The sequence below is a fragment of the Megascapheus bottae genome, chromosome 1 (genome assembly GCF_031878675.1).
Source record: "Megascapheus bottae isolate mThoBot1 chromosome 1, mThoBot2.hap1, whole genome shotgun sequence".
NCBI lineage: Eukaryota > Metazoa > Chordata > Mammalia > Rodentia > Geomyidae > Megascapheus > Megascapheus bottae.
The window spans coordinates 98253927-98281182 of record NC_143509.1 but is presented as its reverse complement, the minus strand read 5'-3'; the positions used below and the strand labels follow the sequence as shown (position 1 = coordinate 98281182).

Genomic DNA, 27256 nt, shown 5'->3' with positions numbered 1-27256 from the left:
ATGTCTTCTCATGATTAGACTTAGTTAATATGCTTCTGACAAGAATTGTAGGTAACTGATACTGTGCCCTTTTCAGATAGTGTTTAGATCAATATTATGTCCAATATTTTAATAAGCATAACACACAGGTCTACAGAGATTTACACAGGGGAACTAAAATTTGAATGAGGAACAGATGAGCATAAAAAGAAGCCTGCTGTCGGAATTTAGCATTTCCCACCACTGATAAAGGAAGTCTCTATTCTGCATGCCACGAAGCATGAGGCCATAGCAGGTTCCCAACTGCAGCCACCACTGTCCTATGAATTCTCACTATCCTTACACTCACAATCCGAACTAGCAATTGGATGGATTTTATCAGATGAACGCTCAGAATTCTGCTGGTGGCTGCTGAAGCTTAGGAACCAAACAGATTCGGAAATCTCACTGTGCAAATGCACAGTCCAGGGAGTGGAGGCTTCTCTGTCCTTTGCAGGGAAATACTGTGCTTTTGAAATTTTGCATACACATTTGGGTCGAGAATTTTAAGTAAATACCAGACACTAACTTGCAGCTCTCCTTCCCACCATCCACCTGGGTTCTTTTTTCGGATCAAAATCAGCTGACCAGGTGCCAGAGTGAGTTGTTCAGGCCCAGTAGCAGTGTATGAAGCAATGACCTGGGCAATTTCTGAAAAACAAGACCAAACATTGCCGTGGACTGTTAGACCCAAGAGAAGGAAGTCCTAAGGACACAAGTTACCTCATGAATACCAGGGCATTCGGCTGCTTTTCTATTCAAGAAGGGAGACTCTCTTTCCTTTTCCCAGAACTACCATGCAAACTGTAGCTGGCTGCTCTTTCTACTGGGCTCCATCTTCTATCATTGTGTCAGAATTACTTACCAACTTCTGGCAGTAAAATCCATCTCCTGCTCATTCCCCTCACCTTCTGACTCTCACCCCCACCCCAGTGACTGGAACACCTCATTCACTCCATCAATAGTCAGTGAATAAAAGAACTCAAGGGACATGTTTCCTCCTGCCAAGGACAATGGAGAGAAACTCTTTATTTTTCTCAGGGACCACTGGGAGCTAGCTGGAGTTTATTCATGTGTGTGGTTTGGGTCTCATTCCCATCAACTCAACCATTTTCTTTATGATTCATATTTTGGGAGTAATCTCTGAATTTCTAATAGAAATCACAGCCATATCAGTTTCCTTCTTTTTGTTTTAAGTTAAAGGAGAAACCTGGGGTTAAGAAAATTTCATGTAAAACAATAATGCAGCACAGAGAAAAAAATATAAACAGGTCTGTACTTTTACAACCCCACGACAAAATCCCAGTCAGGCTACAGACCAGGGTCCGTAAAGCCCATTTCTGCTGGCACTGAAGAAACAGCCTCCTGCCCAAAGGACTCTGGCACGTTTGAGGCTGCCACTTCCTGAACTTCTAGAAGCAATATTGAACACTGCTCTATTCCTCCCCACCTTGATAGTTCCCGAGAGGGAAGGCACAAAGGAGAAGATGAAGGGAAGGTGGAAGGCAAGGAGAAAGAGGAATGCAGTACAGAATGATGGAAAGAAAGGAGACCAGAATCCCCATACTACCTGTAGACCGACGACTCCATCCTACAATCTCAGCTCAGCCACCCTGGTAGATGTACCATGTGGCTGAGGGGAAATCTGGCCTGCTTAGGCTTTAAAAAGCTCAAGGAAGCAAGACAGACTAGAGGCCAGCTTATGGAAAGCCTGGCTCTGATGAGAGTTCCAGCTGGGAATCTACTTGAGTTGAAGACTCTCCTGTGACATGCCAAGGACAAACTCTAGATTCCAACAGTTTTTGGTCTGGAGAAAGCTCCAATTAGTATCCTACTTGGCTCCTCAAATGATCTGCATTAGAGCCAGCAATCTGCCTGCTGCTGCTGCTGCTGCTTTGTCCCTGAGCCACTTGCTAGTTTTCATGTAAAAATCCCTCCTGGGTCTATGAAAAACTTGGACCTTTGGAATGACAAACTTTGAAAGACTCTTATTTCATCAGCGGTTTGACCAACCAGGTCTGACTGAAAATCCCAGACAAACTGAAACCCTCTTTTGTCGGCCAGGTAAAGCCCATTGGAGAGCTAAGCACCAGACAGACACCAATCTCCCCCAACATAGCAGTGAGTGCTTCAATCTATAATGTCTTAAGGATATGATGGAAAAACAACACAGATGACCTAGGTCAGCAAGACAGGCCACACCAACCATGCTATTTCACAGCTGCCTCCTCCTTCACTCTTTAGTGCTTTTATTTATAAAACATGTGATTTTGCTTAAATAAACTAAAACTCTGAATTCAGAGGCAAGACTGCCATTTTGCATTTCCAATGTGAACTCAAGGAAAACCACCCAATGGCTTCTAAATGAACCTGCCCTGTAATTTGACAATGTCTTCTAAGCTTCTGATTTCTTCAACTATTTGTGTCCTGGGCTTCACATGTCAGGAAATGAGCAGAGCTTCCAGGAGCCTAACAAGACCACGAAGAAGCAGATCTTATAGCTCCATGTAAAAACAAAAATAAACACCTACCCACCATCTTGCCTGCGTTACTACTTTACATTCCAACATCTCCAGACCCCACAGTCACAATGCACACCCAAATATATTTTATTAGTGGATTCCAAAGAAAGAATTTTACTTGGAATGCTTTTAGAGAAGACCCTTTTGTTTCTACTTTGGACTTTTGGCCTTCATGAACAAACTATCAATTACATTCATAACATGAAAACATAAGCATCAGGGTTTGTAACTTACCAGGTTTTTTTCCTAAACTCCCTGTTTTCCCAGCCGTTCCAGAGCCCTTAAAACAGAGCAGAAGGTCTCATTTGCATTCTGAAAATTTTTGATTATGCAACTTAAAAAGTGATTAATGATACAAACCCATATGAGCCTCTAAAACTCCCCTTTTACATTCTGGGGAAACATAGTAGCAACTGTCTCACCTGACAAGAGGGTGTGTACCACAACAGCCAGGGACAACGCAGGCACTTTAAACCAGGTGGTGTTTACAGTTTTCCTTAAGAGAAGCAAAGAGTGAAGTGTATGGCACTGCAGACCCCACTGGGCGGCTTGGGCAGGGATTGCACGGCACATCCCTGGCTGGCAAATCCAACAGAAGGCTCCATGCCAGGATTCAAGTGATTAATTAGGAAATACTTCATACATAAAAGTGATCCTGCTACTCAGATTTATTATACTAAAATAGTAATACTTTGCTACACTTGAGAATTTTCTTTTTAAAGAAATGACATAGCACAGAGATTTGGAAACCCTTCCTTCCCCCACTCCATTCTCCTCTCTCTATCCAGAGAGGGTGCCCACTGGCCTGCAAGCATATCCACCCAATTTCACACTGTCTGCACACTGACATTTCTCTATCCATGCTGGAAGCACAATCCATTGAAGCACACCAGGTTTCTTTCCAACTACTAAGTGTTTCAGAAATGCTCTAGGCTTGAATTCCTTGTGTGGATACTCATGGAATTTTAAACTAGCTGAGTCAGCCAGCAGAGACCATAGAGCCAGGACAGGGGCCAGAATGCAATCTGTTGTGACTGAAGTGATAAATTCTGAATTAAGGGTCACCTCTGGATCCCATCCCTATACTGCAGTAAATTAAATATTCCAATGAAAAGAAAACCAAAGGTTTAATACATTAAATCAATTTACCGTAAGACTAAATTGTATTTATCTAAACTAATTTATTTGCCAGGAACATAACTTATCATTGTCCCTGTAGTTTGATTATTGGAAGTTAATCACCATTTAGCAAGACAAGGTTGTTTTAAAGTTTCACTCTGATTATGGTTTCTTTAATTCACATACATAATTATACTATTTTCATAGACTGTACATAAATGAGATTCTGGTTTCTTCCCCTGTACAGGCAATAATATATTCCTCATAATCCATAAAAAGAGAGCAACTGGCAATGCCAGGCAGAGTTCAAACACCTAAACAAGCTCCCTTTGAGAACCTGCACCAGCCTGTAAGATGGGATACACGCAGGAGTCCAGATTTTGTTTTGGCTGGGTGTCTCGAGAAGCTGCCTCTGATTCTGCTCCAGAGAAGGAGGCAGGGAGGAGATTGTTCATAGACCAACAAGTCTGAACTGATGTCTGACACTGAGTCTGTCTTTTAAGTTTTGTAGGACACTTTACTCCTACATCCAACTCTGTGAGTAGATAAAAGAACTGCCTTTGTACATTTTTCTTCATTACTGAAGAATATCTAAATAGATACTGAAGAGCTACAGTTTTAGACAGATAACAGATTGTGATTAAGAAAGCACCTTGTAACAAGCTAACATTTTAAACAAGTAACAGAATATACTTTTTAAAGCTTACTGCAGATTTTTAAAGCTAATCTATTGATCTGTAACAAAAGCAATGGTTTCTGTGTTTAGTATTGACTTAAGATTATTTTTATTCTGTTAGTGAAATATATTTTAATTCCTTATATAAACAAAGTTCAAGTAAAGTTTAAATTTAATAAATAAAGCAAAAATACATTTAGACATACAAAATAAAATCATTTTTTATATTTTAACAGTTCCAAAAGGTAATGCATAATAACAGAAATCAAGTTTAGCATTAGTGTGTTCTCCATCTCCTTGTAGAATCATATGTATTATTTTTCTGGAACTAATCTGCTAGCCTGAAGAAGTACTTAAGCACCTCTCTACAGGTCACTATAGTTCTACAGGCTAGCTACCATACAGGAAAGTTACTTTCTTCCAGGTTTCTACACAATTGTCCAATTATGAGTAGACTTACACACAAAAACACCCACAGGGATTTCAACAAATTTCTCTCATGACCAGAACAAGAAAAAAACCCAAACAAACATAAGTGACACCCCGTAAAAAAAAAAAAAAAAAAAACCAAAAAAGCAAAACAACAACAACAACAAAAAATAATCATCTGTGGCTCATGTCTGTAATCTTAACTACTCAGGAAGCTGAGATTTGAGGACTATGGTTTGAAGCCAGCCGTGGCAGGAAAGTGCATGAGACTCTTATTTCCAGTTAAGTATCAAAGCAGCCAGAAGTGGCTCAAGTGGTTGATAACCAGGTTTGAGATAACCAGCTCAGTGACAGCATCCAGGCCCTGAATTAATGTCCCAGGATTGGCACATAAATAAATATAAAATCATCCTGAGAACTGCAGGGAGGTGAGAAGGCCAGTAGCAAGTTGCCAGACCCAGCCTCGGCCCTAAAGCCACTAGCAATACAGAAAGGCCCACATATACCCTCCTCCTGGCATTTAAATAAGAAAGAAAGAAAGAAAGAAAGAGAGGGGGAGTGCTTTGTCCAGTTGCCTACAGTCCAGAAAGCAGCCTCTACAGGTTCTGTGCCAGCCTTTTTTCTCTCAGTGCCTTGGAGGTGTGAAGGGGAAAAAAGGAAAATAACTGGGTATTCACTGTGCTTTAAGAAAAGAGCCAATTCCTGCTGGTTTATTTATATGGATCTGCTAAATGACTGGATGGAACTCTCCATTAACTTGAACTTGGCCACTGCAATACAATCCCAGCCTTTTCATTTCACTTGCACTACCTCAAGAACACATTTTATGCAATCAAATTTTCAAGGCTCCATTTAACAATAATGGGAGTCACTTCTATTTATAAGGACAACAGAATTCCCCAAATATGCCAGTCTCTAGATCTTGTATCTGTTTAATGAATTCACACACACACACACACACACACACACACACACACACACACAGAAAAAAAACAGATTTAAGAAATTTTCCATTGCCCAATGTTCTGAGGTTGATATCACTAGAATACCTCTGTTTAAACACTTTACTAAAAAGTCAGTGGTCATGAAGCCAACCAGTGATCAAACAAGTTACCTCTTGTCACAAGCTGTTTACATGCAGGAACAGAGACATTAACACTGCTGATTAGAACCCAGACGAGAATCCATCAGCTTAATGCTGAAGAAAAAACAAAAACGGGCCAATTCCTTGTGGCTCATTTATATGATATGAACCTGTTAAATGACTGCAGTTATATCCTGAAACTCTCCATTGACTAGGCAATCTCCAGCACTTCCCTTAGCCCCGTAGCTGTGCTTGCAGGAAACCAAAGCTTGTTGCACAGCACCAAGTGACAAGGTTAGACAGTTGCAGATCACATTCTAGATACAGCCACATTCCAGAACTCGGAAGCCCCACCAGTATTCCATGGTCAGACATCGTGACTCCCAGCCAGGGGAAGCATCACATAGAAAGGGAGAGGAAACAGTTAATGTGGGTTTACCTCTGAATCTTTAAGCCTCACATAGTTAGAAGGGAAGACTCCGGACTTGTCGCCCACTGTTCCCGTCCACCAGTCACCATCTTTCTTGGTAACCAAAATCACATCCCCTTGCTGAAAGGTTAAATCTCCTTGCTCAGAACTCTCGTAAGTGTACATGGCAATAAACTCTGGTGGGGAGAAATATTGAGATAACGAAGAGAGCTTGATTGTTTAAAGAAATCCCAGACAGCTTTGCAAAAGCAAGTTTATGAATCAGGAAATTAGGATCAGGTCCATTCAAGAGAAATGCTAGTCACAGATAAAACACAGAGCTGCACGGCATACCAGGGGCTCCAAATTCCCCAGCTGCACAAATAAACTCAGTAAGTGTAGACAGGAAGACAATGCTGTGAAAACCTGCCATAGGAACTAACGCCAAAGGCACTGCACATCTATTGCACTGAGCACCGAGAGGGAGCAGTGATTTGAGTAATCATTTCTTCTTAAATTAAAAAAAAAAGGCTCTTTTTTATAGTTAGTTTTAATGAACACCTCCTGAATCCCTAACTCTACACTATGTGTAGGGATGGATGAATTCACATGAGGGTTCTTGGGGTGTGCAAATCTGCAATTCAGTTTTGAGGGTATCAAGTCATCATGTTAGAATATTTTCAAAAAGAGCACATTCTTTATGTGAATATGTTAAGTAAGATGCCCTTCTCACTATTCAAATGTCTGAGTGAAAACATGCACCTTATTGTGCCTTATTCTTTATGGGCTCAAATCTGAAGGATATTTACTCTTGAAGACATTTTTCTTTGTAAATTATAAAACTGTGGGTTGCTTCTAACTGATTCTACTAAGACTTAGAACCAAGTCATACTGTAGATCACTAAACATTAGGCCTTAGATGCTACTCTTGGTACAGATGTGTTACAGAAAAATAAAATACATATGTTTCTTATTTCTACTTGTTTCCCCTTTTATCCTACACTTTTGTGTATTTTTTAAAAATAAAGTAATGAAAAAAAACACAATTTACCCACAAAGTTCATTATTATGATAGATGATGTATTCTTTTCACTCAAATTTAAGATGATATTCCACCCATGCAGAATGTAATATCTGGTTATTCAGCGGAAATTTAGTACAGATACCTCATTTGCTAGTTCTAACAACCTCTGAAGAAGGTACTAGTGAAAACTAAACACAGAAAAATAGGCAGACTCCTACTGCAGGGGCGACCTATGACCTTTGCTAAAGAAAGCAAGCATGGGAGAGGATGAGAATACTGGACCCCACATTAGACACAGGACCATCCAAACATCCTTGGGGAAACACGTCTTCAGTCCTCTAGTGTTGGTAACATACTTCTTCAGTTAAAAAAAGGAATGAAAGTTTGTGGCCCAAAGAAATCAAAGTTTGATGCTTTAAATCATGACACTTGATTTTCTTTAATACATTTTTGCTTTTTATAACTTTACAAGATTCTGGCCCTTCCTTTGTAACTTTGCTCTTACTACTGTTTTTTAGTTCCTACTTGGTCATTTCAGACAGGATTCTAGGCAATCTAAATTTTCGCAGTGATTCTCATCAATTTAAAAATCACTTTCTTGCAGCTGGGAGTTTGGCCTAGTGGTAGAGTGCTTGCCTAGCATACATGAAGACCCAGGTTTGATTCCTCCGTACCACCTATATAAAAAAAGCTGGAAGTGGTGCTATGACTCAACTGGTAGAGCACTAGACTTGAAAAAGCCCAAGGACAGTGCTCAGGCCCTGAGTTCAAGCCCTAGGACTGGCAAAAAAAAAAAAATCACTTTCTTCAAAGTTGATGCAAATTGTGAACTAATTTTTAACATGATTAAGAAACTTCAGAAACATGGTCTCTGTTTGAACTTAATACTGCAGTTCCAAGTATCAGAAGCCTGGGAAGCTGGGGAGACTTTGCATGCCCGCCCTGCATACAGGCACCTAGAAACACGATGATGCATGTCATTAATGCAACTTCCGGCAGTCACTCTCTTTCAGCACACACTTAACCAAGGGCACGAGGCAGTGCTACCCAAATGGATAATCTTCTAAATCTGGTTTATGGCTTAGATTAGATAATATGTAGTGAATTAATAAGAGGCTCATTTGTATAAGCAGCTCCACTCAAATACCAGCAATCTCTTCTAAAGTTTCTAATAACCAGCTCATTTCAGAACAGATGATCAAATAGCACCAAAATTTACTTCTACTCTGCTGCCTGACTGTAAGAGCAGATGTGATATGTGGGATATTGGTGGCTCACGTTTGCAACCCTAGCTACTCAGGAGGCTGAGAGATGAAGACCATGCTTCAAAGCCAGCCCAGGCAGGAAGGTCTGTGAGACTCTCATCTCCAGTTAATCACCAAAAAGCTGTAAGTGTAGCTGTGGCTCAAGCTGCAGAATACTAGTCTTGAGCAGAAATGCTGTGGGACACAAACACAGACACACAGGCATCCAATTCACCTGTGACTTGTTTATTAACAGGTGTCAAGATCAAGATCTCTGTACAAGTTTAAGACAAACATGACTCCACACAGCTGATAGAGAAGGAGCCCACTGCTTTGAGTGGCTCTACTCGTAACCAAGCAAGATGGAAACAGCAAAGGCATTTGCTGAGTTTTGTTCTAAGAGAGTTATACATTTAGCTGGGTGCAGTGGCTCACTCCTGTAATCCTAGCTACTCAGGAGGCTGAGATCTGAGGACTGTGGTTCAAAGCCAGCCCGGGCACTAAAGACCTAGAGACTCTTATCTCCAATTAACCTCTAGAAAATAGGAAGTGGCGCAGTGGCTCAAGGGTAGGGTGGTAGCCTTGAGACTCCAAGCCCCACTACCAAAAAAAAAAAAAAAAAAAAGGTTTATACATTTGATCTCAAAATATTTGTAATAATTTTCTACCTTGGGGCTGGTCATCTGCCTACTTCACAGATGAGGAAGCCGAGCCATGACCCAAATCATGCAGTTACTGAGAGAACAAGCCAGGGTGTAAACTCTAGCTCTCCCGTGAACCCTGACTGACCATAACACACTGATGTTTTCTTCTTCCTTCTTGGGGAGGAAGACAAAATGTGCTTTATATTATGCTGACTTCATGTGTTTAAAAAGGGTTTTGCCTTGTTCCAACAGTCAATTTTTAAAAATTGAGACAATGAGAATATGTAAAGAAGCTATTCTAACAAATGTTTGCATTGTAATAAAAATGTATACAATAAAATGTTGGATTTTTTTGGTGGAGGTTTTTCTAACTGTAACTACAAATTAAAAGAAATTACTTAAAAATTTCCCTTGAAAAGGGAATGCTGCCTCTTTGAATCTGAACTACCATTTAATCTTAATCCTCACTATCACCTTTGAAACAATTATTTTTAACTCCTTTGTTTCATCAGGCAAGAATTCCTTAGGAGTGTAACTACTTTCTTTCTTTTTTATTTATTTATTTATTTATTTTGCCAGTCCTGGGCTTGAGCTCAGGGTCTGAGCACTGTCCTTGGACTTCTTTTTCAAGGCTAGACCTCTACCACTTGAGCCTCAGCATCACCTCTGGCTTTTTTCTATGTATATGGTACTGAGGAATTGAACTTGAGTCTTCATACATGCTAGGCAAGCACTCTACCATTAGGCAAAACTCCCAGCCCCAGGAGTGTAACTATTTTCTTATAGCAAACTAAATAAAATAGTTTATCTTCATACCATTTATTCTAACCATCTGTGACAAATGATAACCCAACTACTGAGTTACAATGTTATCTACAAACCAGCTCAGACTCCTACATGGAAGCCTAACTCATTTTTCAATGGGCAACCTAGTGAATGCACCAAATATAGAAAAGCCATGAGGTTTCCCATTTAGACGATCAATTTAAGGCTGGGGATGTAGTTCAGAGCCTAACATGGGAAATGCCCTGAGTCTGATCTTCAGCACCACCAAAACAAAAAACAAAATCCCCAACTCATAAAAAAAGAATTTTCAGTACTAAATAATCTGGCTTGGTTACTTTTATGGGACACAGAAAGTGAGCTTTCTGTCTTGGCTGGGGTTGTACCCCTGACACTTCTGGTGTTGAGAGAACTTAAGTCAAATACTTATCTCAGTCAGAGTAGTCAGGCTCTGTTAGGGGAGCAGTGGTCACAATTTATCCACACAGGTGCTCAAAACACTTGATGTCGAGGGAATAAACTGACTTCTTGCTAAAGTCAACTGGCCTATGATCAAATAAAACTAGAAATTTTAGTTTTTGATGAGCAACATCTTCAAAAGGATTTTGAAAACATCTCTAAAGTTCATTTTACCTTAGAAACTGAGCATTCATAAATGAATGTAGCCTTTTTAAAACCTGAAATCCAGTCTCATTTCCAACATTTACTATTGGTATTATAGGATGCCTCTGACCCTTCTGAAGAACTTATCATGACTTAGATCCTCACCTTCTCCTGGAACGGCCAGCTTGGCAGCTGGGGAAGCCACTCTCTTTAGACTAGCAGGACTTTCCGATGAGCCAGACTCTATGCTGTAAGAGTGGAAGAGCAGAAAATGTAAATTCTTAATGGCAATGAAAACAGTGCAAATGACACTGATTTTTCTCTGAACACTGAACAATCCACACCCACAACAGTGATCTTTAGCTTAAGTTGAACACACACACGGGCCAGGAGCATGGCCTAAAGATAGAGTGCTTGCCTAGCATGCACACATCCCTAGGTTCAATTTGTTGGTACCACAGAAAAAGCCCGAAGTATTGGTATGGCCTGAGTGGAAGAGTGCTAGTCTTGAAAAAGCTAAAGGACAGTGTCCAGCCTCAAGTGCAAGCCCCAGGACTGGCAAAAACAAAACAAAACAAAACAACACACACACTAAGATGCTATAAAGAAATGACTTATCAAACACTCTTGTCTCTCAGGCACTTTATAAGATACAGAGCCTATGTGTTGTCTATTTCAAAGCATGATGGATAGACGCATGTGAAATAATTCAGCTGCTTTGTCTTTTTTTTTTTTTTTCCAGTCCTGGGGCTTGAACTCAGGGCCTGGGCTCTGTCCTTGGACACATTTTGCTCAAGGCTAGCACTCTACCACTTGGGCCACAGCACCACTTCTGGCTTTTTCTGAGTATGTGGTACTGAGGAATCAAACCCAAGACTACATGATGCTAGGTGAGTATTCTACCACTAGGTTATGCTTCTGGCCCCTGTTTTGTCTTCTTAAAGCTCATAATTTGTTCTGAATGTCTAGATGGCTGGAATAAACTGCAGTCCTATAAATGGGTCCACGTTATAAGTACCCTAATAACAAAGATACTTTCTTCTTTTAATTATGTCCCCAAATCTTTTGGGTTTCTAAGTATTCACACATATCCAGTACAGCACTAGGTATGAAGCACAAAGAGAACATGATTTCCATCCAATGTATATATCTTCTAGGACTCAGAATTATTTCTCAAGTAAGTCAACAAAGAACAAGATGTGTAAGTTCCCATGCAGGAAGAAAAATAATCACGTATCTCTTTCTGTACTTTCATCCACTCTAACTTTTGTAGTTAAAAGATCCAGAAGAGGTAATCAACCCATTTCCACCTGTCAACCTTAATTAGCACAAATAGGAATTTATTGTCAATATGGTTTATATAAAATAGAAATAGATTAAAATACCTTGTTGATTTCCTTATAGGCCCTGAAATGAGCTTCACGTAAGACTTGGGGAACCAACCCTTCTGACCTTGAACTTCGCCAAACCACCACATGTCTTGCTGCTCCAAGACGGTGATAACATCATTTTTGTTAAAATTTAAATGGTTGTCTTTTTTGGCTCTCCAAGGATACAGGGCTTGTGCTTGTAGCCCCTCCACCTTCTCACCCTTATGTGGAAGAACATAAAGGACCCCTTTTTACATTTCAGTTCATCAGTTCAGGCAGACAATAAACACAAGAAGTACACAAAGGATGCAGTTGGCATCCAGAATCCTGGATGCCTCGCCCACTCTCAGTAACAGTTAATTTCCATGGTGGAAGGAAAAACCTGCCGGCCCGTTCACAGAGCCATCATCCTGGAGTGGCTAGACCTCTTTACCCCAGGCCAGGAAGTCATACATCTTCAGTTGACCTTGGCTAAATGCCCTTTATATTTTGATTCTATTTTCACTCACAAGTCTCCCAGGGTATCAAATCTGATCTGGTCTTTCAGTGGAGGATTAACACTAGAGATGAGATTTTAAGGAGCTTTCATGAGAAAATAACTGGACTCCGGGAAATATGCTGTGCATTGCATTGTGCTTGCTTTAGTTCCTCTTCAGAAAAAGCAGCATTTCATAAATTGCATTGGTAGCATACATACAATGCAATCACCACTTATTATGTGTCCACGTGCAAGGAACTAGAGTTGTTACTAAGAATGAAACGCCATCTCTGCCTCCCCCAGATAATTTATGGTAAAGCACTTTATTGACTGGAAAACACTATAAAAATGGATAACAAAATGGGATTAGCAAGGAACTCACAGTTACTAGAGAAGAAAGAAGTAAGGACACCTGAATATACCACCTGGCAGAATGAAATAAGCTACAAAAAAGTTACTATTCTCTGTGGAAACAGAGAGAAAAGTGGGAGAAATTCTGCGTGAGGGGATCAGGGGCAATTCCGCAGATGAGGAGCCTTTTGATTTAGGTCTTGAAGGATGAGAAGGGTGTTTGGATCTAGCCTTGTGAAGGGAGAGCACTCCAGGCCGAAGGCACAGTGTAGGCAAAGGCCTTGAGGTGGCACATGTTTTGGACTGCAAAGGATCCATGAAGAGAAGCACAATCCAAGGCTGCATGTAGCCTTGGCACATAGATGGGTGTAGGTGGAGATGAGGCTGGAAAGGCAGGATGAGATCCTTATTATCTTTTAAAAAACTGCATCATGAAGCATTTACTAGCAAACAAGCCAATCTTCAATTCTCCATATAAATGGACAGGAATAACAGTGTGCAGAAAGAATTGGTCTAGAAAGCATTTAGAGTTGTCCTTGCAAATTATCTTGATTTTTGCATTATGATATGGTTATGATACATGGGGATTTATAACAGGTCAAAAAAGCTCAGTGTCTATGCATGACCTCTTTCTGGGTTGTTCCCCATTTCCTTCCCTTTCATGCTGCGGAAATGAGGCAGTTTGACTTGACTCCAAGTCTTCCAGGAGCAGACGGCTGTAAGCTTCCATTTGACTCTTCTCAGTGACAGCCCTTCTGCCCTGTCTACTCCTCTCTCCACTGCATCAGGGATTTCTCTACCAGGATGGACCCCAAGACCAGTCATTCTTACTGGGCCAGAGTGTTTTGGGAGGGCTTTGCTGTGTCTTCTGAACCCATTCATCAGGACAGGCCATGATAAGCCCCACCCAAAGTTACATGGAACAGGACTTTGAACTCCAAGTCTGACGGCTACTTACTAATTCTGATAGCTTATCAATTGTTCAACCTAAGTCTTCACACATTTCCTGACTGCTCTTACCTGGCCCAGCACAGGAGACGGGGAGGAGCCAGTTGCTGTGGCTGGGGTAAAGGCTGACCTCTGCCTCAACTGGCCTGCACTGGGTACAGTAAGAGAAGGCTGGGCCGCCCATGCATCCCAGTTATCTGTCTCTGGTTTCTCACTTGTGTTGGTGGGCCACCTGGAAGGAGAAGCATGCTCATAAATAGTAAGCACTTTAAATGCACCTGCATTAAAGCACAACCTCCCTTCCTCCCTTCCCCCGTGTACAACACCATATGGGTACTTTTTTTTTTTTTTTTGGTGGGTTATGGAGCTTGAACTTGGTCTGGACCCTGTCCCCAAACTCTTCAGCTCAAGGCTACCACCCTACCCCTGGGCGTGGATGATGTCCCTAAGCTCTTCAGCTCAAAGCTATCACCCTACCCTTGAGCCAAGCCTCACTTCCCATTTTCTAGAGGTTAATTGGAGATAAGAGCCTCAGGTCCTTTTGTGTCCAGGCTAGCTTTGAACCTTGATCCTCAGATCTCAGCCTCCTCAGAAGCTAGGATTACAGGCGTGAGCCACCATGCCCGGCTCACTGGGCCCTATATGTACATTTATGTGGCCTTCTACAGTTAAAGAATAAGGAGGAAGGGGTAAAGTGCCGGGCTTAGGTTTGCGCCTGAGCTGCACACACTAGTAATGACTCTCGGGTAAATTATGTTTCTCTCAATCTTGATTTCCTCATTGAACAGTGGGTTAGCAGTGGGAGTCACCTGAAATATCAGGTAGGGAAACTCTGAAATGGTAGAGTGCTGGAGAAGATGCATCTCACATAAGGATTGTCACCATTTCCAGAAACCACGGCTAATGGAGAAAAAAACGCCACAGGCAAAACCATGGTAGCCTGGTAGCCATATGAGCACTCAGCGCAAGCACCTAAGTCATGGGGGCTGAAAGGAGCTTCCACAGAGTAGCCGGTTATCTTGATCTTGAAACAATTCTAGCATTTCTTAATTTTAGACAAATACATTTGTTTAAGTATAGATTTAAACACAACTTACTTATGAGATCTTTATAAACATGTAAACAAATTGGAAAATAAAAAAAAATCCCTTCATTAGATTGCACATCTTGATTTGGGGTTTGGAAAATAAGATACTCATAACATAGCAGAGACTTTCACACCACGTATTAGCTGAAGAAGACAATTACACTGATTTAATTCACAGCAAAAAAAAAAAGCTGGAAAGCATGATATTAGTTTTCTATTTCAAATGAGGCTTAAAGTTAGAAAGGCAAGATCAGAGTAAAGAAGAATTTGAACTTGGAAGTCATGTTAATGAAAGGCTCTTTTTTTTTCTTTACTGAAAGCAGAGATTAGACAAGGAGGAGCTTCTCAGCACCTTCAATTTTCACATGAAAATGTAAGGCTGGCATGGAGATGCACACGTGTAATCCTAGCTACTTAGAAGGCAGAGATCAGGAGGACAGCCTACGAGAACTGTAGTTCAAGGTTAGCCTGGGCCAGAAGTTAATGAGACTCTACTTTCACAAACAGTCCTAACTACAAAGGAAATATAGGGATGAAGGCCTGTCTACCGCCAGCCCCAGGCAAAACACAAAAGCCTAACACTGACACTTTTATCTGGGAAAAAAGAAAAGAAGTCCAGCCATGAGTGGCTCACATCTGTAATCCTAGCTACTCAGGAGGCTGAGATCTAAGGATCATGATGTGAAGCCAGCCTGGGGGTGGGGGCAGGGGAGGTGCCTAAGAACAGTCCAGGAGATTCTTATCTCCAATAACCAACCACTCAAAAACCAGACGTGGAGTTGTAGTTCCAAGCAGTAGAGTGAGAAGGCTCATGCAAAAGAACTCAAGGACAGTGTTCAGGCCCTGAGTTCAAGTCCCACAAATGACCAGAAATTTAAAAACAGTAATAGTTTTTCTCTATCACCTCAAACCTCTGCTTACATGCTATTTGCTTAATGCCATTTCCTCATGACTAAGGGCCCAGAGCTGTAGCAATCAAAGTCACATACTGTTCCACGTCACCCATACATTTTGTGTGTCTGTGTGTGTGCGTGCATGTGTGCACACATGCACATATGTGCATGTCCCAGACCTGAGGCTTGAACTCAGGGCCTGAGCATTGTTCCTGAGCTGCTTTTGCTCATGGATAGCTCTCTACCACGTGAGCCACAGCCTGACTTTTGACTTTTTGGTAATTTATTGGAGGGCAGAGTCTCAAGTTTTCCTGTTCAGCTTTGACTCAATCCTCAGATCTCAGCCTACTGAGTAGCTAAGATTATAGTTGTGAGCAACTGGTGGAAAACTACACTGCACATTTCGTATAAGACAAATGAAAGCAGAAAATTAGCAGAAACTACTTCCTATCTTACTCTAAAGTATACAACTTGATGCAATTTTTATTTCTAGGCAGACTGCCTATTATTTGCCTATATATAGGAAATGACTATTTGCTGACATGGATGTCAACAGATTATTGGGAAACTGCACTTCCCCATTTTTCTTCCAAGAACGAACGATAAATATAAATTACTACTACTACTACTATTATTTGCCAGTCCTGGTGCTTAACTCAAGGCCTGGGCACAGTCCCTGAGCTTCTTTTGCTCAAGGCTAGTGCTCTACTACTTGAGTCACAGCCCCACTTCTGGTTTTGTGGTAATTCTGTTTACGTAGTACTGAGGAATCAAACTCTGGGTTTCAGGCATGCTAGGCAAGCACTTAACCACTAAGCCACATTCCCAGCCCCAGATAAATTCTTGAACAAAACATGACTTTATACCAAGGCAAATCGCTATCAGGCACTGATATTAGAGGTCAGACAAAGGAAGGGATCATGAAAATAAGCCATCTCCTTGACCAAAAGGACAACTAAAGACAATGAAAACGCTGAAGGATTATAACTTTGGATTTCAAAACATGTCATAAATAGTAAGCCTGCACGTACGTGGAGCTGAAGTCAGCCCAGTTGTTGGGGGTTGTGGTGGGCTCAGAAGAGGTCACTGGCAACGGAGCGGGAGTCTCACGCACAGCCAGTTTGGGGGCAGGGGTGGATGTCAGATCAGTCACTGGTTTGGCTGGCATGGGAACCTCATTTTCTGGAATCTTCTCTGCATAGTTTGCAGGGAACCATCCCGTCTTTCCTTTTAATTCTCCTCCAAGCCACCCTGGTTCTCCAGTTTGACTTTCATCCACCTGTAGGAAGTGATACGTTTAATACAAGTGGAATTAACTCAGACCCTGAACACACCAACACCTTCCACCTACCTCATCACCATAACAAAGCTCAAAGTCTCTGCCCCTGGCATACCATAAACATTCTTTCACTTCAGTCTATGTGTCTGGAAAAAATAGCTGTAAACAGTCACTCCTAGAAACATGGTAACATCTAGGATTCAACTTCTCGCTCTGTCCTTTTCATTTAACCCTTCCCCAGTTGTTGATAATGCTAGCCAAGATGGAGTGCCTCAAGTTCTCAGACACATAGTTTGAAAGGAAAGCAATCTGACAGGCTTCATCATTCAGGAAGTCATACAATTATTTACAATAATTTGACTCGAGTTTACTATTTTTAAAAAGCAGAGGGTGCAATCAATGTAAATTTAGTACTCTAAAATTATAATGAACTAGTATTTATTCAGTACGGGGACAGGGAGGACAAAAATCATCCTCAGTTGGTTTCCTCAGGAACACAGCTGATGGTACTACATTTAGCCATCTCGGGGCTATACAGACACAAGACAAGAAGATGAATAATGGGCTTTTTTTTTTCTGCCATGTCAATTTTCGTAAGGGTAGACTTTTCTTCTACACAAATTTGACTATAATGTTCACAAAAGCGTACATGAGCATACAGAATTCTCCTACTTAAAAATTTAAGAGGCTATATCCTATACCAAGTGGTTTTAATATTTGCACTTAATCTCAATTCTGATTAAAAATGATCAAATGATTCTAGTTACCCCTATAAAACAATTCTGTGGGATAATCATATTTGCCAGAGAAAATAATTTCATGACTACAAGTCAAATGAGGACATAGCAGAGACTTTCTCATTAATTTTTATTCCTTTATATGCTGAGGAAAAAATACTGACTGATTCATCGGATATAATGTTGCTCTTTAGAAAGTACAAAAATGAGTGGGTAGAGTCTAAGCAACAATAACGTGGGGGGAAATTACCAGTTGACGAATCCATTCAAGTATTTACTTAAAAAAAAAAGAAGATAAAGCAAAAGGTGTTCAACAAAGCACTCAGTGAATAGTAAGTAGTAGGGTATAATATTTACTAGCTTACTTGAGTAAACAAATGCTTGGAATAGGAGGTGGAAGAAGTAAAATACAAAGCTTCCGATTCAATTCTACACATATTTGAAAAAAGCAAGTAGAGGTTACCTGCTTGCTTTATCACTCCTTAGGAAATCTTTACTGTTATGAATAAAATAAAAATTTGTCCAACTAACAAGGAAGTGCTCTCTCAGATCAAGTGTGATATCTCCAAGGAGAATGTTTTCTCTACAGTTCTGTCATTTTTGTTCACACTTCCATATGTGAACATAGTAGTCATTTTTCATCCAATTTCTCTCATCGTTTCGTTTTTACTTTCCTTTTTTCTGAGCAGCCTCCATTATTACTCTAGATAAGGATTGAAGATGACGTGTTTTCTACTTTGATCTTTTGTGCCAGACTCCAGTGTAGAAGAAGCCTTTCCTTGTCAGTGGCAATGGCTCACATCTGTACTCCTAGCTACTCAGGAGGCTGAAATTTGAGGACTGTGGTTTAAAGCCAATCCAGGCAGGAAAGTCCATGAGACTCTTATCACCAATAAACTACCAAAATAAGCCAGAAGTAGAGCTATGGCTCAAAGTGGTAGAGTGCTAGCACTGCAAAAAGGAGTTTAGGGACAGTGCCCAGGGCCAGAGTTCAAGCCCTAGGACTGGCAAAAAAAAAAAAAAAAAAAAGAAGAAGATGAAGATGAAGACAAAGATGGAGAGGAAGCCTTTCCTTCACGATTTGTGTGCTGCTCTGCAGCTGCTGTGCACTGGAAACACATCTTTTTTTAAAGTATGCCAGGCCCTTCCCACCCTCCTCTCTGCCAGTTCAATGGTCAAGCTCGCTCTCCTCCATTCATGGACTAAAAGTGACGTTAGCCAGGAGCTAGTGAAGAGTTTGTGTTAGCTTCAATATTGCAAAGTGTAACATTCAAGAACAGGCTTCTGGCCAGGAATGTGGCCTAGTGGTAGAGTGCTTGCCTAACAAGCACAAAGCCCTGAGTCTGATTCCTCAGTACCACATACACAGAAAAAGCCAGACGTGATGCCGTGACTCAAGTGGTAGAGCACTAGCCTTGTGCAAAAAGTGTGCAAGAATGGTGCCCAGTTCCTGAGTTCAAGCTCCACGACTGACAAAAAAAAAAACAAAACCAAACAACAAAACAGGGTTCTACATACTATATCGATTTAAATATGTATTACAATTTGTAAATTGAATGATTTTGAGTAGTTTAATTTCTGGGTTTAAGACTAGGTGCTGGTGGCTCACACCTGTAATCCTAGCTACTCAGGAGGCTGAAATCTGAGGATCACAGTTAAATGCAAGCCGGGGCACAAAAAGTCCATGAGACTTTTATTTCCAGTTCCTGCCAGAAAACCAGAAGTGGTGTTATGGTTCAAGTGTAGAGTGCTAGCCTTGAGCTGAAGAGCCTAGCAACAGTGCCCAGGCCCAGGTTCAAGCCCCACAACCAAAAAAAAAGAAAAAAAGAATTTCTTTTAGAAGATGGAAATAATAATGAAACCTGTCAGTGTTGTGGCTACATTTGATTTAACAATAGATATTTAAATTATTATTATTAAGTAGTTGTATGAACAAAAGGGTTGCAAATTCCATAAGTCAGACTATGAGTACCATTTATCTTGGACAATGTCACCCTTTTCTTTTCAAAAAGGGTGGCAAAATTTCCAAGCTCTCTCTCCAGTTACCCGGCTCTGACCCTGTGCTGTGGCTGTTATCTGGGCGTCTACCTAAACTGGCTCTAAACAATCTCTACTTAGTTCTTTGTACAAGATTTCTCTGCTCTGGGAGCCTGCCTGGACCCTGGCATTTCTGAGTTTTCTTTCTTGCCATGGTAATCTCCTGTGGGGGCTCAAGTTGATCCCTGACCACAGCCTGTGGGAATTCACAGAGAAATGTCCAATTTAGACCTTCTCAAATGTTAGCTGCTTTATCTAGCTATGCCCTGTGTTACTGTTATTACCTTGAAACACAGAGTCTTGTCTGGTTAACAAGATTTGGGGAAAACTTATGAAACCTAAAGCCCAGAGGAAATGCTTTACTCTGAGAAAGATCTGGCTCCTATTCTAGTTAAGAGACCATACATGCCCCGCCTGCCCCCAGTATAGCACAAAGCAAAGGCACCAGAGTGTACCCTTAAGGGAAGGTGGAGGGGCAGCTTCAGTTCTTAGCTCTGCAAACAAGGGCGTCTCCCATTTCTGAGAGCAATAATGAAATCATACACATGCATTTTTACTCCCAACCAAGAAAATTCACTGCTCAACAACAACCTCAATTAGTTTAATTTACTCTTAAAGTGATCTACTATTTTAATGATTATATTTTCATTTCAAGGTTCAGAGGATATAATAAAATATAATTTTAAACACTTAACTTAAATCACACATTTGGAGAAAGCTCAAAGGTCACCATATAAAAACCACAAATATTTCTTCCTATATTTGGAAAATTTGGCCCAAAAGGCCAATCCAATCTTATATTTTTGGAAAAATATAAAATTATGATCTACTAAGACATTAAGCATCTGAATTTGTAACATAGCAGGCTATAATATAAACTTTTGCAGAAAAGTACACTCATCTATTGGGGCCACAATAAGAATTTCATTGTTAAAAGTTTAAGTCTTAATATAATTTATTTCCTTTAACCAGGCCTAAAACAACATTCTGAAATATTTAGGGTGTAATTCTAGTAGAACATTTTCACAGTGAAGCACAGATTCCAAGTGAGGCACAGAACCTGGAACTGCTTGTTTCTGGGATTGCATTACAGAGCTAGTCTATAAAATGTTACTAATTATACACTGCACATTCCAGATCACAGATGCAAGTCAAACATACATTAGAAGCAACTCAGATTTAAGTTCACTTGTCTAGAGCCTGATAATATTATGCTTCTTTTCTATTGCTTATATGCTTAATACTGTCACTTTCATTTTGTAGTATTGGTAAGTGTCCTACTTGTCACAAAAGAGGTGCTATCTGGAACCCAAATGTCCTACGGTTCATCAAGGTACGTTCTAATTATAAGTTGATTGTCTCAGGTATTTGTAATACGAACAGAAAGCTGATTAACACAATAGGTAAATAGAAATACCCTTTCCTTCAAAGAGCATGACAAACCAGGACAGTAAACAGTAGTGAATCAAACCAGCAGGTAGTAGCTGTCTGGACAGTGCTGGCACATTTCATGAATGTACCAGTTTTCAAATAGAAGATTTCCCCTCAAACTCTTTTTTTTTTTTTTTAAAAAAACTCTTTTCCTCTGGTCCAATTACTTCAGTCGGCTGTTATAGCACAAAAGGCAGCTTATAAATACATGAACATATCTGGGTTCTAATAAGTCTTCACTAAAATGTAGGGAGTGGACCAAATCTAACATATACCTGTAACTGGATATCTGTACTAGCTCCTCAACATGGCAATATACTATGACTAATTGTTACTAAACATACTGAATTCAGATCTCAAATTTATGGAAACTTAAGGAAAAGGTATTGACTACATCAGAAAACTTTTAAAATAGAGTTCAAAAGAAAATGACTAGCTGATGGCTAATAACTGATTAAGAAAAGAGTTTTTTTCTAGAAATGACTAGGATTTCTAGAATGACAAGAAAAAGAGATGCAATCAGATCAGTGGTTCTTGACACTTAACTCCTAACAAATGTTCTGAAAAGAATTTTGACTAATACCTAACACCTAAAAGTCCTTGCCCTCTGTGGGCAAGCCTGATAGTAGCTAGTTGCTAAGGCTTTGAAAGCTCTCTGAGCATTTTTTTTTAAAGGCCTAAAACTGGCACTTGAACTTAGTACCTGATGCTTCGGTTCATTGTCTAGTGCTCCACTGAGCTGCACCTCCAACCCCTCTTTGAGCATTTCTAACAAATACAATGTACCTCAGTGTCAGCACCAGCATTTAGATGATCGTGTTCTTAAGATAACCTCAACAAGGCCAGGAGTTTGGCCTAAAGTGGAAGAGTGCTTGCCTAGCATGCACAAAGTCCTGGGTTCAATTACTTGGTACCACATCCATAAAAAAGGCAGAAGTAATGTTGTGGCCTAAGTGGTAGAGTTCTAGCCTTGAGAAAGTCCAAGGACAGTGCTCAAGCCCTGAGCTCAAGCCCCAGGACTGGCAAAAAAAAAAGGTAACCTCAACAAAACATAATAGTGAGAAGCTGAGTAAGTTAATACACACCCATAATTCCAGCAGTCAAAATGCTAGGGGATCCTGAAGAAGTTCTGGGCTAGACTGGTAGATAAAAAATGAGATCTAAGCCAGGCACAGTGGCTCATGTTGTAACCCTAGCTACTCAGGAGGCTGAGATCTGAGGATTGCAGCACAAACCCACTAGAGCACTAAAAAGTTCATGAGACTCTTATCCTCAATTAACTACCAGAAAAGCAGAAGTGGCCCTGTGGCTCAAGGGGTAGGGCAGTAGCCTTGTGCTAGAGAGCTCAGGGACAGTGCCCAGGCCCAGAGTTCAAGTCCCACCACTGACCAAAAAAAATGACATCAATTTCTAAAGAACAACAGGAGAAAGCAAAGGTCTCTTCATGTCTTATACTCTTCTAATACATTATAGATGTTAATTTTATTCATACTCTATACTGCAGGAACCCTCAGAACAGAAAGCATCTAAGCCTTACTTAAGTGTCAAGGCAAAAGTCAACTGAGAAGCATCTAATCAGAAGCCCTCTCTGAACATATCTGTTCACACTGGTCCTTTTCTCTTTTTAACTGTTAAAAGTTAATGAATATTCACTGAAAACTTCACCATATACTGGCTTTTTCCCATGTCTCTCCTAAACAGGAATTTGGGCACATGAATGGCAGATATCATCATATCACTTATCTATATCTATATCACGATCTATATCAAATTTTTGTTAAAAATTTCTTTTGAGGGGTCAGGAGTTTGGCCTAGTGGTAGAGTGCTTGCCTAGCATGCACACACAAAGACCCGGGTTCAATTCCTCAGTACCACATACATAGAAAAAAGCTAGAAGTGGTGCTGTGGCTCAAGTGGTCAAGCTCTAGCTTTGAAAAAACCCAAGGATAGTGCTCAGGCCCTAAGCCCAAGCCCAGGACTGGGGGAAAAAAATTGTTTTGAGAAAACTGCACCAATAGCAAAGTTTTTTCCTAAAGCAAAATATTTTTAATGTTCCCCCAGCCAGCCTACATAAAAAGAAAAAAATTAGATTTCTAAAATCTAACACATGCAGTAAGGCTATTTTTCAAAGAAACTGAGAAATCTGAGAATCTAGTGATTCTAATACCATGAAAGTAAATGATCCCTGGATTGTTCAACCATTAAAGACTGACAGTATTTTTTTCTTTTTTTTTTGGTGTGTGTGTGTGTGTGTATGTGTGTGTGTGTGTGTGTGTGTGTGTGTGTCTGCTTGTGAATGGGGAGATTCTGGGTTTCAACTCAGGGCCTGGGCACTGTCTCTGAAGTTTTCTGTACAACGCTAGAGTTCTACCACTTGAGCCATAGCTCCCCCTCCTTTTTTTTTTGCCAGTCCTAGGGCTTGAACTCAGGGTCTGGGCACTGTCCCTGGATACTTTGTGCTCCAGGGTAGTGCTCTGCCACTTGAGCCACAGGACCACTTCCAGCTTTTAGGAATCGAACCCAGGGCTTCATGCACACTAGGCGAGCACACTACCACTAGTCCATGCTCTCAGCCCCACAGCTCCGCCTCTGGAGAGCATCACCTCTTCTAAGTTATGCCCAGGAGTACATTCCATATTTTACAACATTTTTTGAGACATCTAAGGAAATACCATTCTAATTCCAGGTAGATATTCTCTTTTCTAGAAATTATTTAAGATTAGTTCTGGCAGCAAAATAAATAGATAAATAAATAATCTATCCTTGAAATTGAACAGTTACTACTTATTAGCTTGAAGCATAAATGTTTAAGACTATTAATTCTGAATATACAGACATGCATAGACATAATTTTATTTCCAATTAGAATGCAATTATACTGAATATACTGCTTTATTTTTTAATAGAATCTAACTGTATATGAAGATTTATATAATTTAAAAAATATCTTCCTTCTACTGCTCTGCTATGTCCTCGTACTGATAAAGCCTGGCTGTTTCCTTTTGACTCTTTATCATTTGCTTTTAGCAACTATGATGCTCAGCATAAAAGTACACACATGTTTCGTTTCTGTGCCTCAAAACAGCCTAAAGGAGAGAGAAAAACAATTTCTACGTCAAGCAGAATAAGGATTTTAAATCTGAATAGGGATTATCAATTTACTTTTTTGAATGGCCCAAGACTGAGGTGTAACCACTTCTTACTACTTGTAATTGCTACTGATATAATTATGTCCACATTCAGACACTCATGACAAAACTAGATGTCACTAAACTTTCTTTTTTTCAGCTATCAATGACCCTTCCTATCCTCTGCTGACTTACCTAAGTCTTAAGTCTCTTTCATAGAGTTAGCACTTTGAAGTCTTTATGAATTATAACCCTTAATCTTTTATATATTCTGTAACAAGTACTTTACAGTTATATATTATTTAGTATCTTCTAGGTTTTGTTGTTGTTGTTTTGTTATGTTGGTTTTTTTTTTTTTTTGTCAGTCATGTGGCTTGAACTCTGGGCCTGGGTTCTGTCCCTGAGTTCTTCAGCTCAAGTCTAGTACTCTACCCCTTGAGACATAGCACCACTTCTAGTTTTTTGGTGGCTAATTGGAGATAAGAGTCTCACGGACTTTAGTGCCCAGGCTGGCTTTGAACTGCAATCCTCAGATCTCAGCCTCCTGAGTAGCTAGGATTACAAGCGTGAGCCACTGCACCTGGATTATCTTCTATTTTTTAAGGATCGATAGATAGGTACTTCATACCAAATACATTATTCCAACATTCTTTAAAAAATAAAAGTTTGAGAAATTAAGTTTAATCTACTTGGAACTTCTTTGTCTGTAGACTGAGCTAGAGACCTGCCAAATATAAAGCCTTTAAGTTACTCTTCTATTTAATCCAAAAAATATAAACCCAGTATCCAGACTCAAATGATTTACACCTTTCTTTTAAGTACAATCCACTGTACAAATTCAAAGCACATTACTGCCACAACAACATTCAAAAGTATGCGCACTTACACAGAATTAAAGTAACTGAAAAGAACATGACATGGAATAAGATGTAGACTTCCTGACAGTTACAGGTAGACTTACCCATTCCCCTTTAACCTCCACCAGGAAAGCAAAGGTTTAAAAGCAAGGCAAAATAGATGTTTAATGAAATGTCGTATTCTTATAGCACATCTAAAGTTTACTCATCTAAACAGCCTTTGTGGAAAAGGATTCAGTACCCAGTAATACGATGAGGGAAATTGAGAGAAAAATAGTTTCTATCAAAATCCCGATCACCATGTCCATATCCGAAGTGTGAAAAGTATGGCTGTCCCAGTTTTTACAATTCGGATTCATTCTCATTTTTCAGAAAACCCAAAAGGGGAAAAAGAATGAAATGTGATTACTTCTAGACCGATTCTTAAAAGTCAATAATGAGATCAAGAATCTACTGTTTTCTTTAAGATTAAAACTGAGGCCAACCACACTGCTTCGTTTTTATTCTTAAACTAGTTCTTATAGTTTTAGTTGCAGTCTTAGTAATACATTAAATTCCCAACTTCCTAGTGTTAATTTTCTGAATAGTAAAGAAGATTCACTTCATTTAAATTATTGCTTTTTACATACTTCAAAGTTTATACAAATACAAAAGAAAAAAGATGCTTTGACTCGGTAATACAAAAATTAAAATTAGCGATTACATATGACAGGTATCTTGCATTTGAAGCTTCTTGTTTAATGACCGCTCTCAGAATACAGGTAGTCCTCTTAAGTTCAGAAACTACCATACATTTATAGGCTTAAGGCTGTATGAGAACATTGTCTCTGATGCTGTATTTTAAACTGATGTTAGGATACTTAAAAAAAATACCACCTTTCATTCTAATAAACAAGGAAGAAGATCGAGTTTAAGCTTCAACAACTTAAACCCAAATTATTGGATTTCACATGCTCTGACAATTTCACAAATGTTTAACAAAGTACAAAAAGAGGATAGGTATTGATCATCAAGATAAACTCTCAGCAGGGTTATTCTTACCATGACTATATCTCCGGGCTGGATGGTAATTTCATCATGACTTCTGGATTCGAAAGGGTATAGTGCCCGGTAATAGACCACTTTTACATTCTCCTGAGCAGAAATCGTAAGTGGACCTTTTTCTGTTGACAAAAAAAAAAAAAGAATAAGGTTGCAAAAAAAAAAAATTACATGAAACACCAAAGTGTGAGAACAAACTAAACAACTGACATCTGAACTATCTACTTACAAGGTATTAAAACATTTTCAGTCTACTATTTCTTTTCCTTTTCCTTTGTTTTGCTGTGCTGGGGATTGAACCAGGGTCTTGTGCATGCTAGGCAAGCACTCTACCACCAAGTTAAATCCCCAGTTCCACTCAAGGAACATCCCAAACACATACAGAATGCCAAAGGAGAGCTGAATCTAACCTTAGCAACTCAAAAATATGGCCTCTCTCTAAATGAAGGTCATTCTATTGCTGCGTATGGTAGGCAGCCATCCTGTCTTGGCCTAGACTCTGGCAGTGCACATCTGTAAAGCATAAACACTCCCTCTTCCCACCCAGTGTATTGTTAAGACATGACCTCAGGTCTGAATCAGATAGGGAGGGGGCAGAGAAGGTCCAACTTTTTACACAGACTTGGAAATATTGGTGTTTTAGACACCTAATGCAGTCATGTATCATTTTACCTCTAATGCCAATACTAATGATCCCTAACACATGTAGAAGGGAAAGAATAGGCCTAATAATGGACCCCACTTAAAATAATGAAGATCTTAAATAACATTTTAAAAATGCATGTAAGCAGAAAATGTTTGGATTATGGTTAATCCCAAAAAGTAGTGAAAAGAAAAGTATTTGCTCCCCATGGTCCTCAGCTGTGTGGAATTCAACATTTCCCAATGACTGAAGAAAGAGGAAAAAAAAAAATCTTTATTTTATACTAAGACAGAACAAACTTAAACTAGTTTTGTAAGACTAAGTGATAGTGAATCTTTTTTCCACATTGTTAAAAATCTATCCTCCTGTGTCAAGCCCCTCCCACTGCATGGTTCTGATGGTCTGTCAGTCCTCTGGGGGT

The 27256-nt window shown here is 39.9% G+C and overlaps 1 protein-coding gene across 4 annotated transcripts in view; it reads right to left on the bottom strand.

Annotated features, from left to right (window-relative positions):
• Window positions 1-27256, bottom strand: part of Itsn1 (intersectin 1) — a 181109-nt gene that overhangs the window by 42672 nt on the left and 111181 nt on the right. For 2 of the 4 annotated variants that reach the window (XM_090349046.1, XM_090349054.1), the window contains exons 19-26: window positions 26193-26314; window positions 16714-16961; window positions 13775-13934; window positions 11941-12146; window positions 10721-10803; window positions 6288-6454; window positions 2775-2820; window positions 548-669 (exon numbers count right to left, since the gene is read on the bottom strand). In XM_090349046.1, the coding sequence (XP_090205172.1) occupies window positions 548-669; window positions 2775-2820; window positions 6288-6454; window positions 10721-10803; window positions 11941-12146; window positions 13775-13934; window positions 16714-16961; window positions 26193-26314 (1154 nt within the window). The remainder of the gene's footprint in view (window positions 1-547; window positions 670-2774; window positions 2821-6287; window positions 6455-10720; window positions 10804-11940; window positions 12147-13774; window positions 13935-16713; window positions 16962-26192; window positions 26315-27256) is intronic. The other 2 variants (XM_090349060.1, XM_090349067.1) reach the window with 1 other exon arrangement.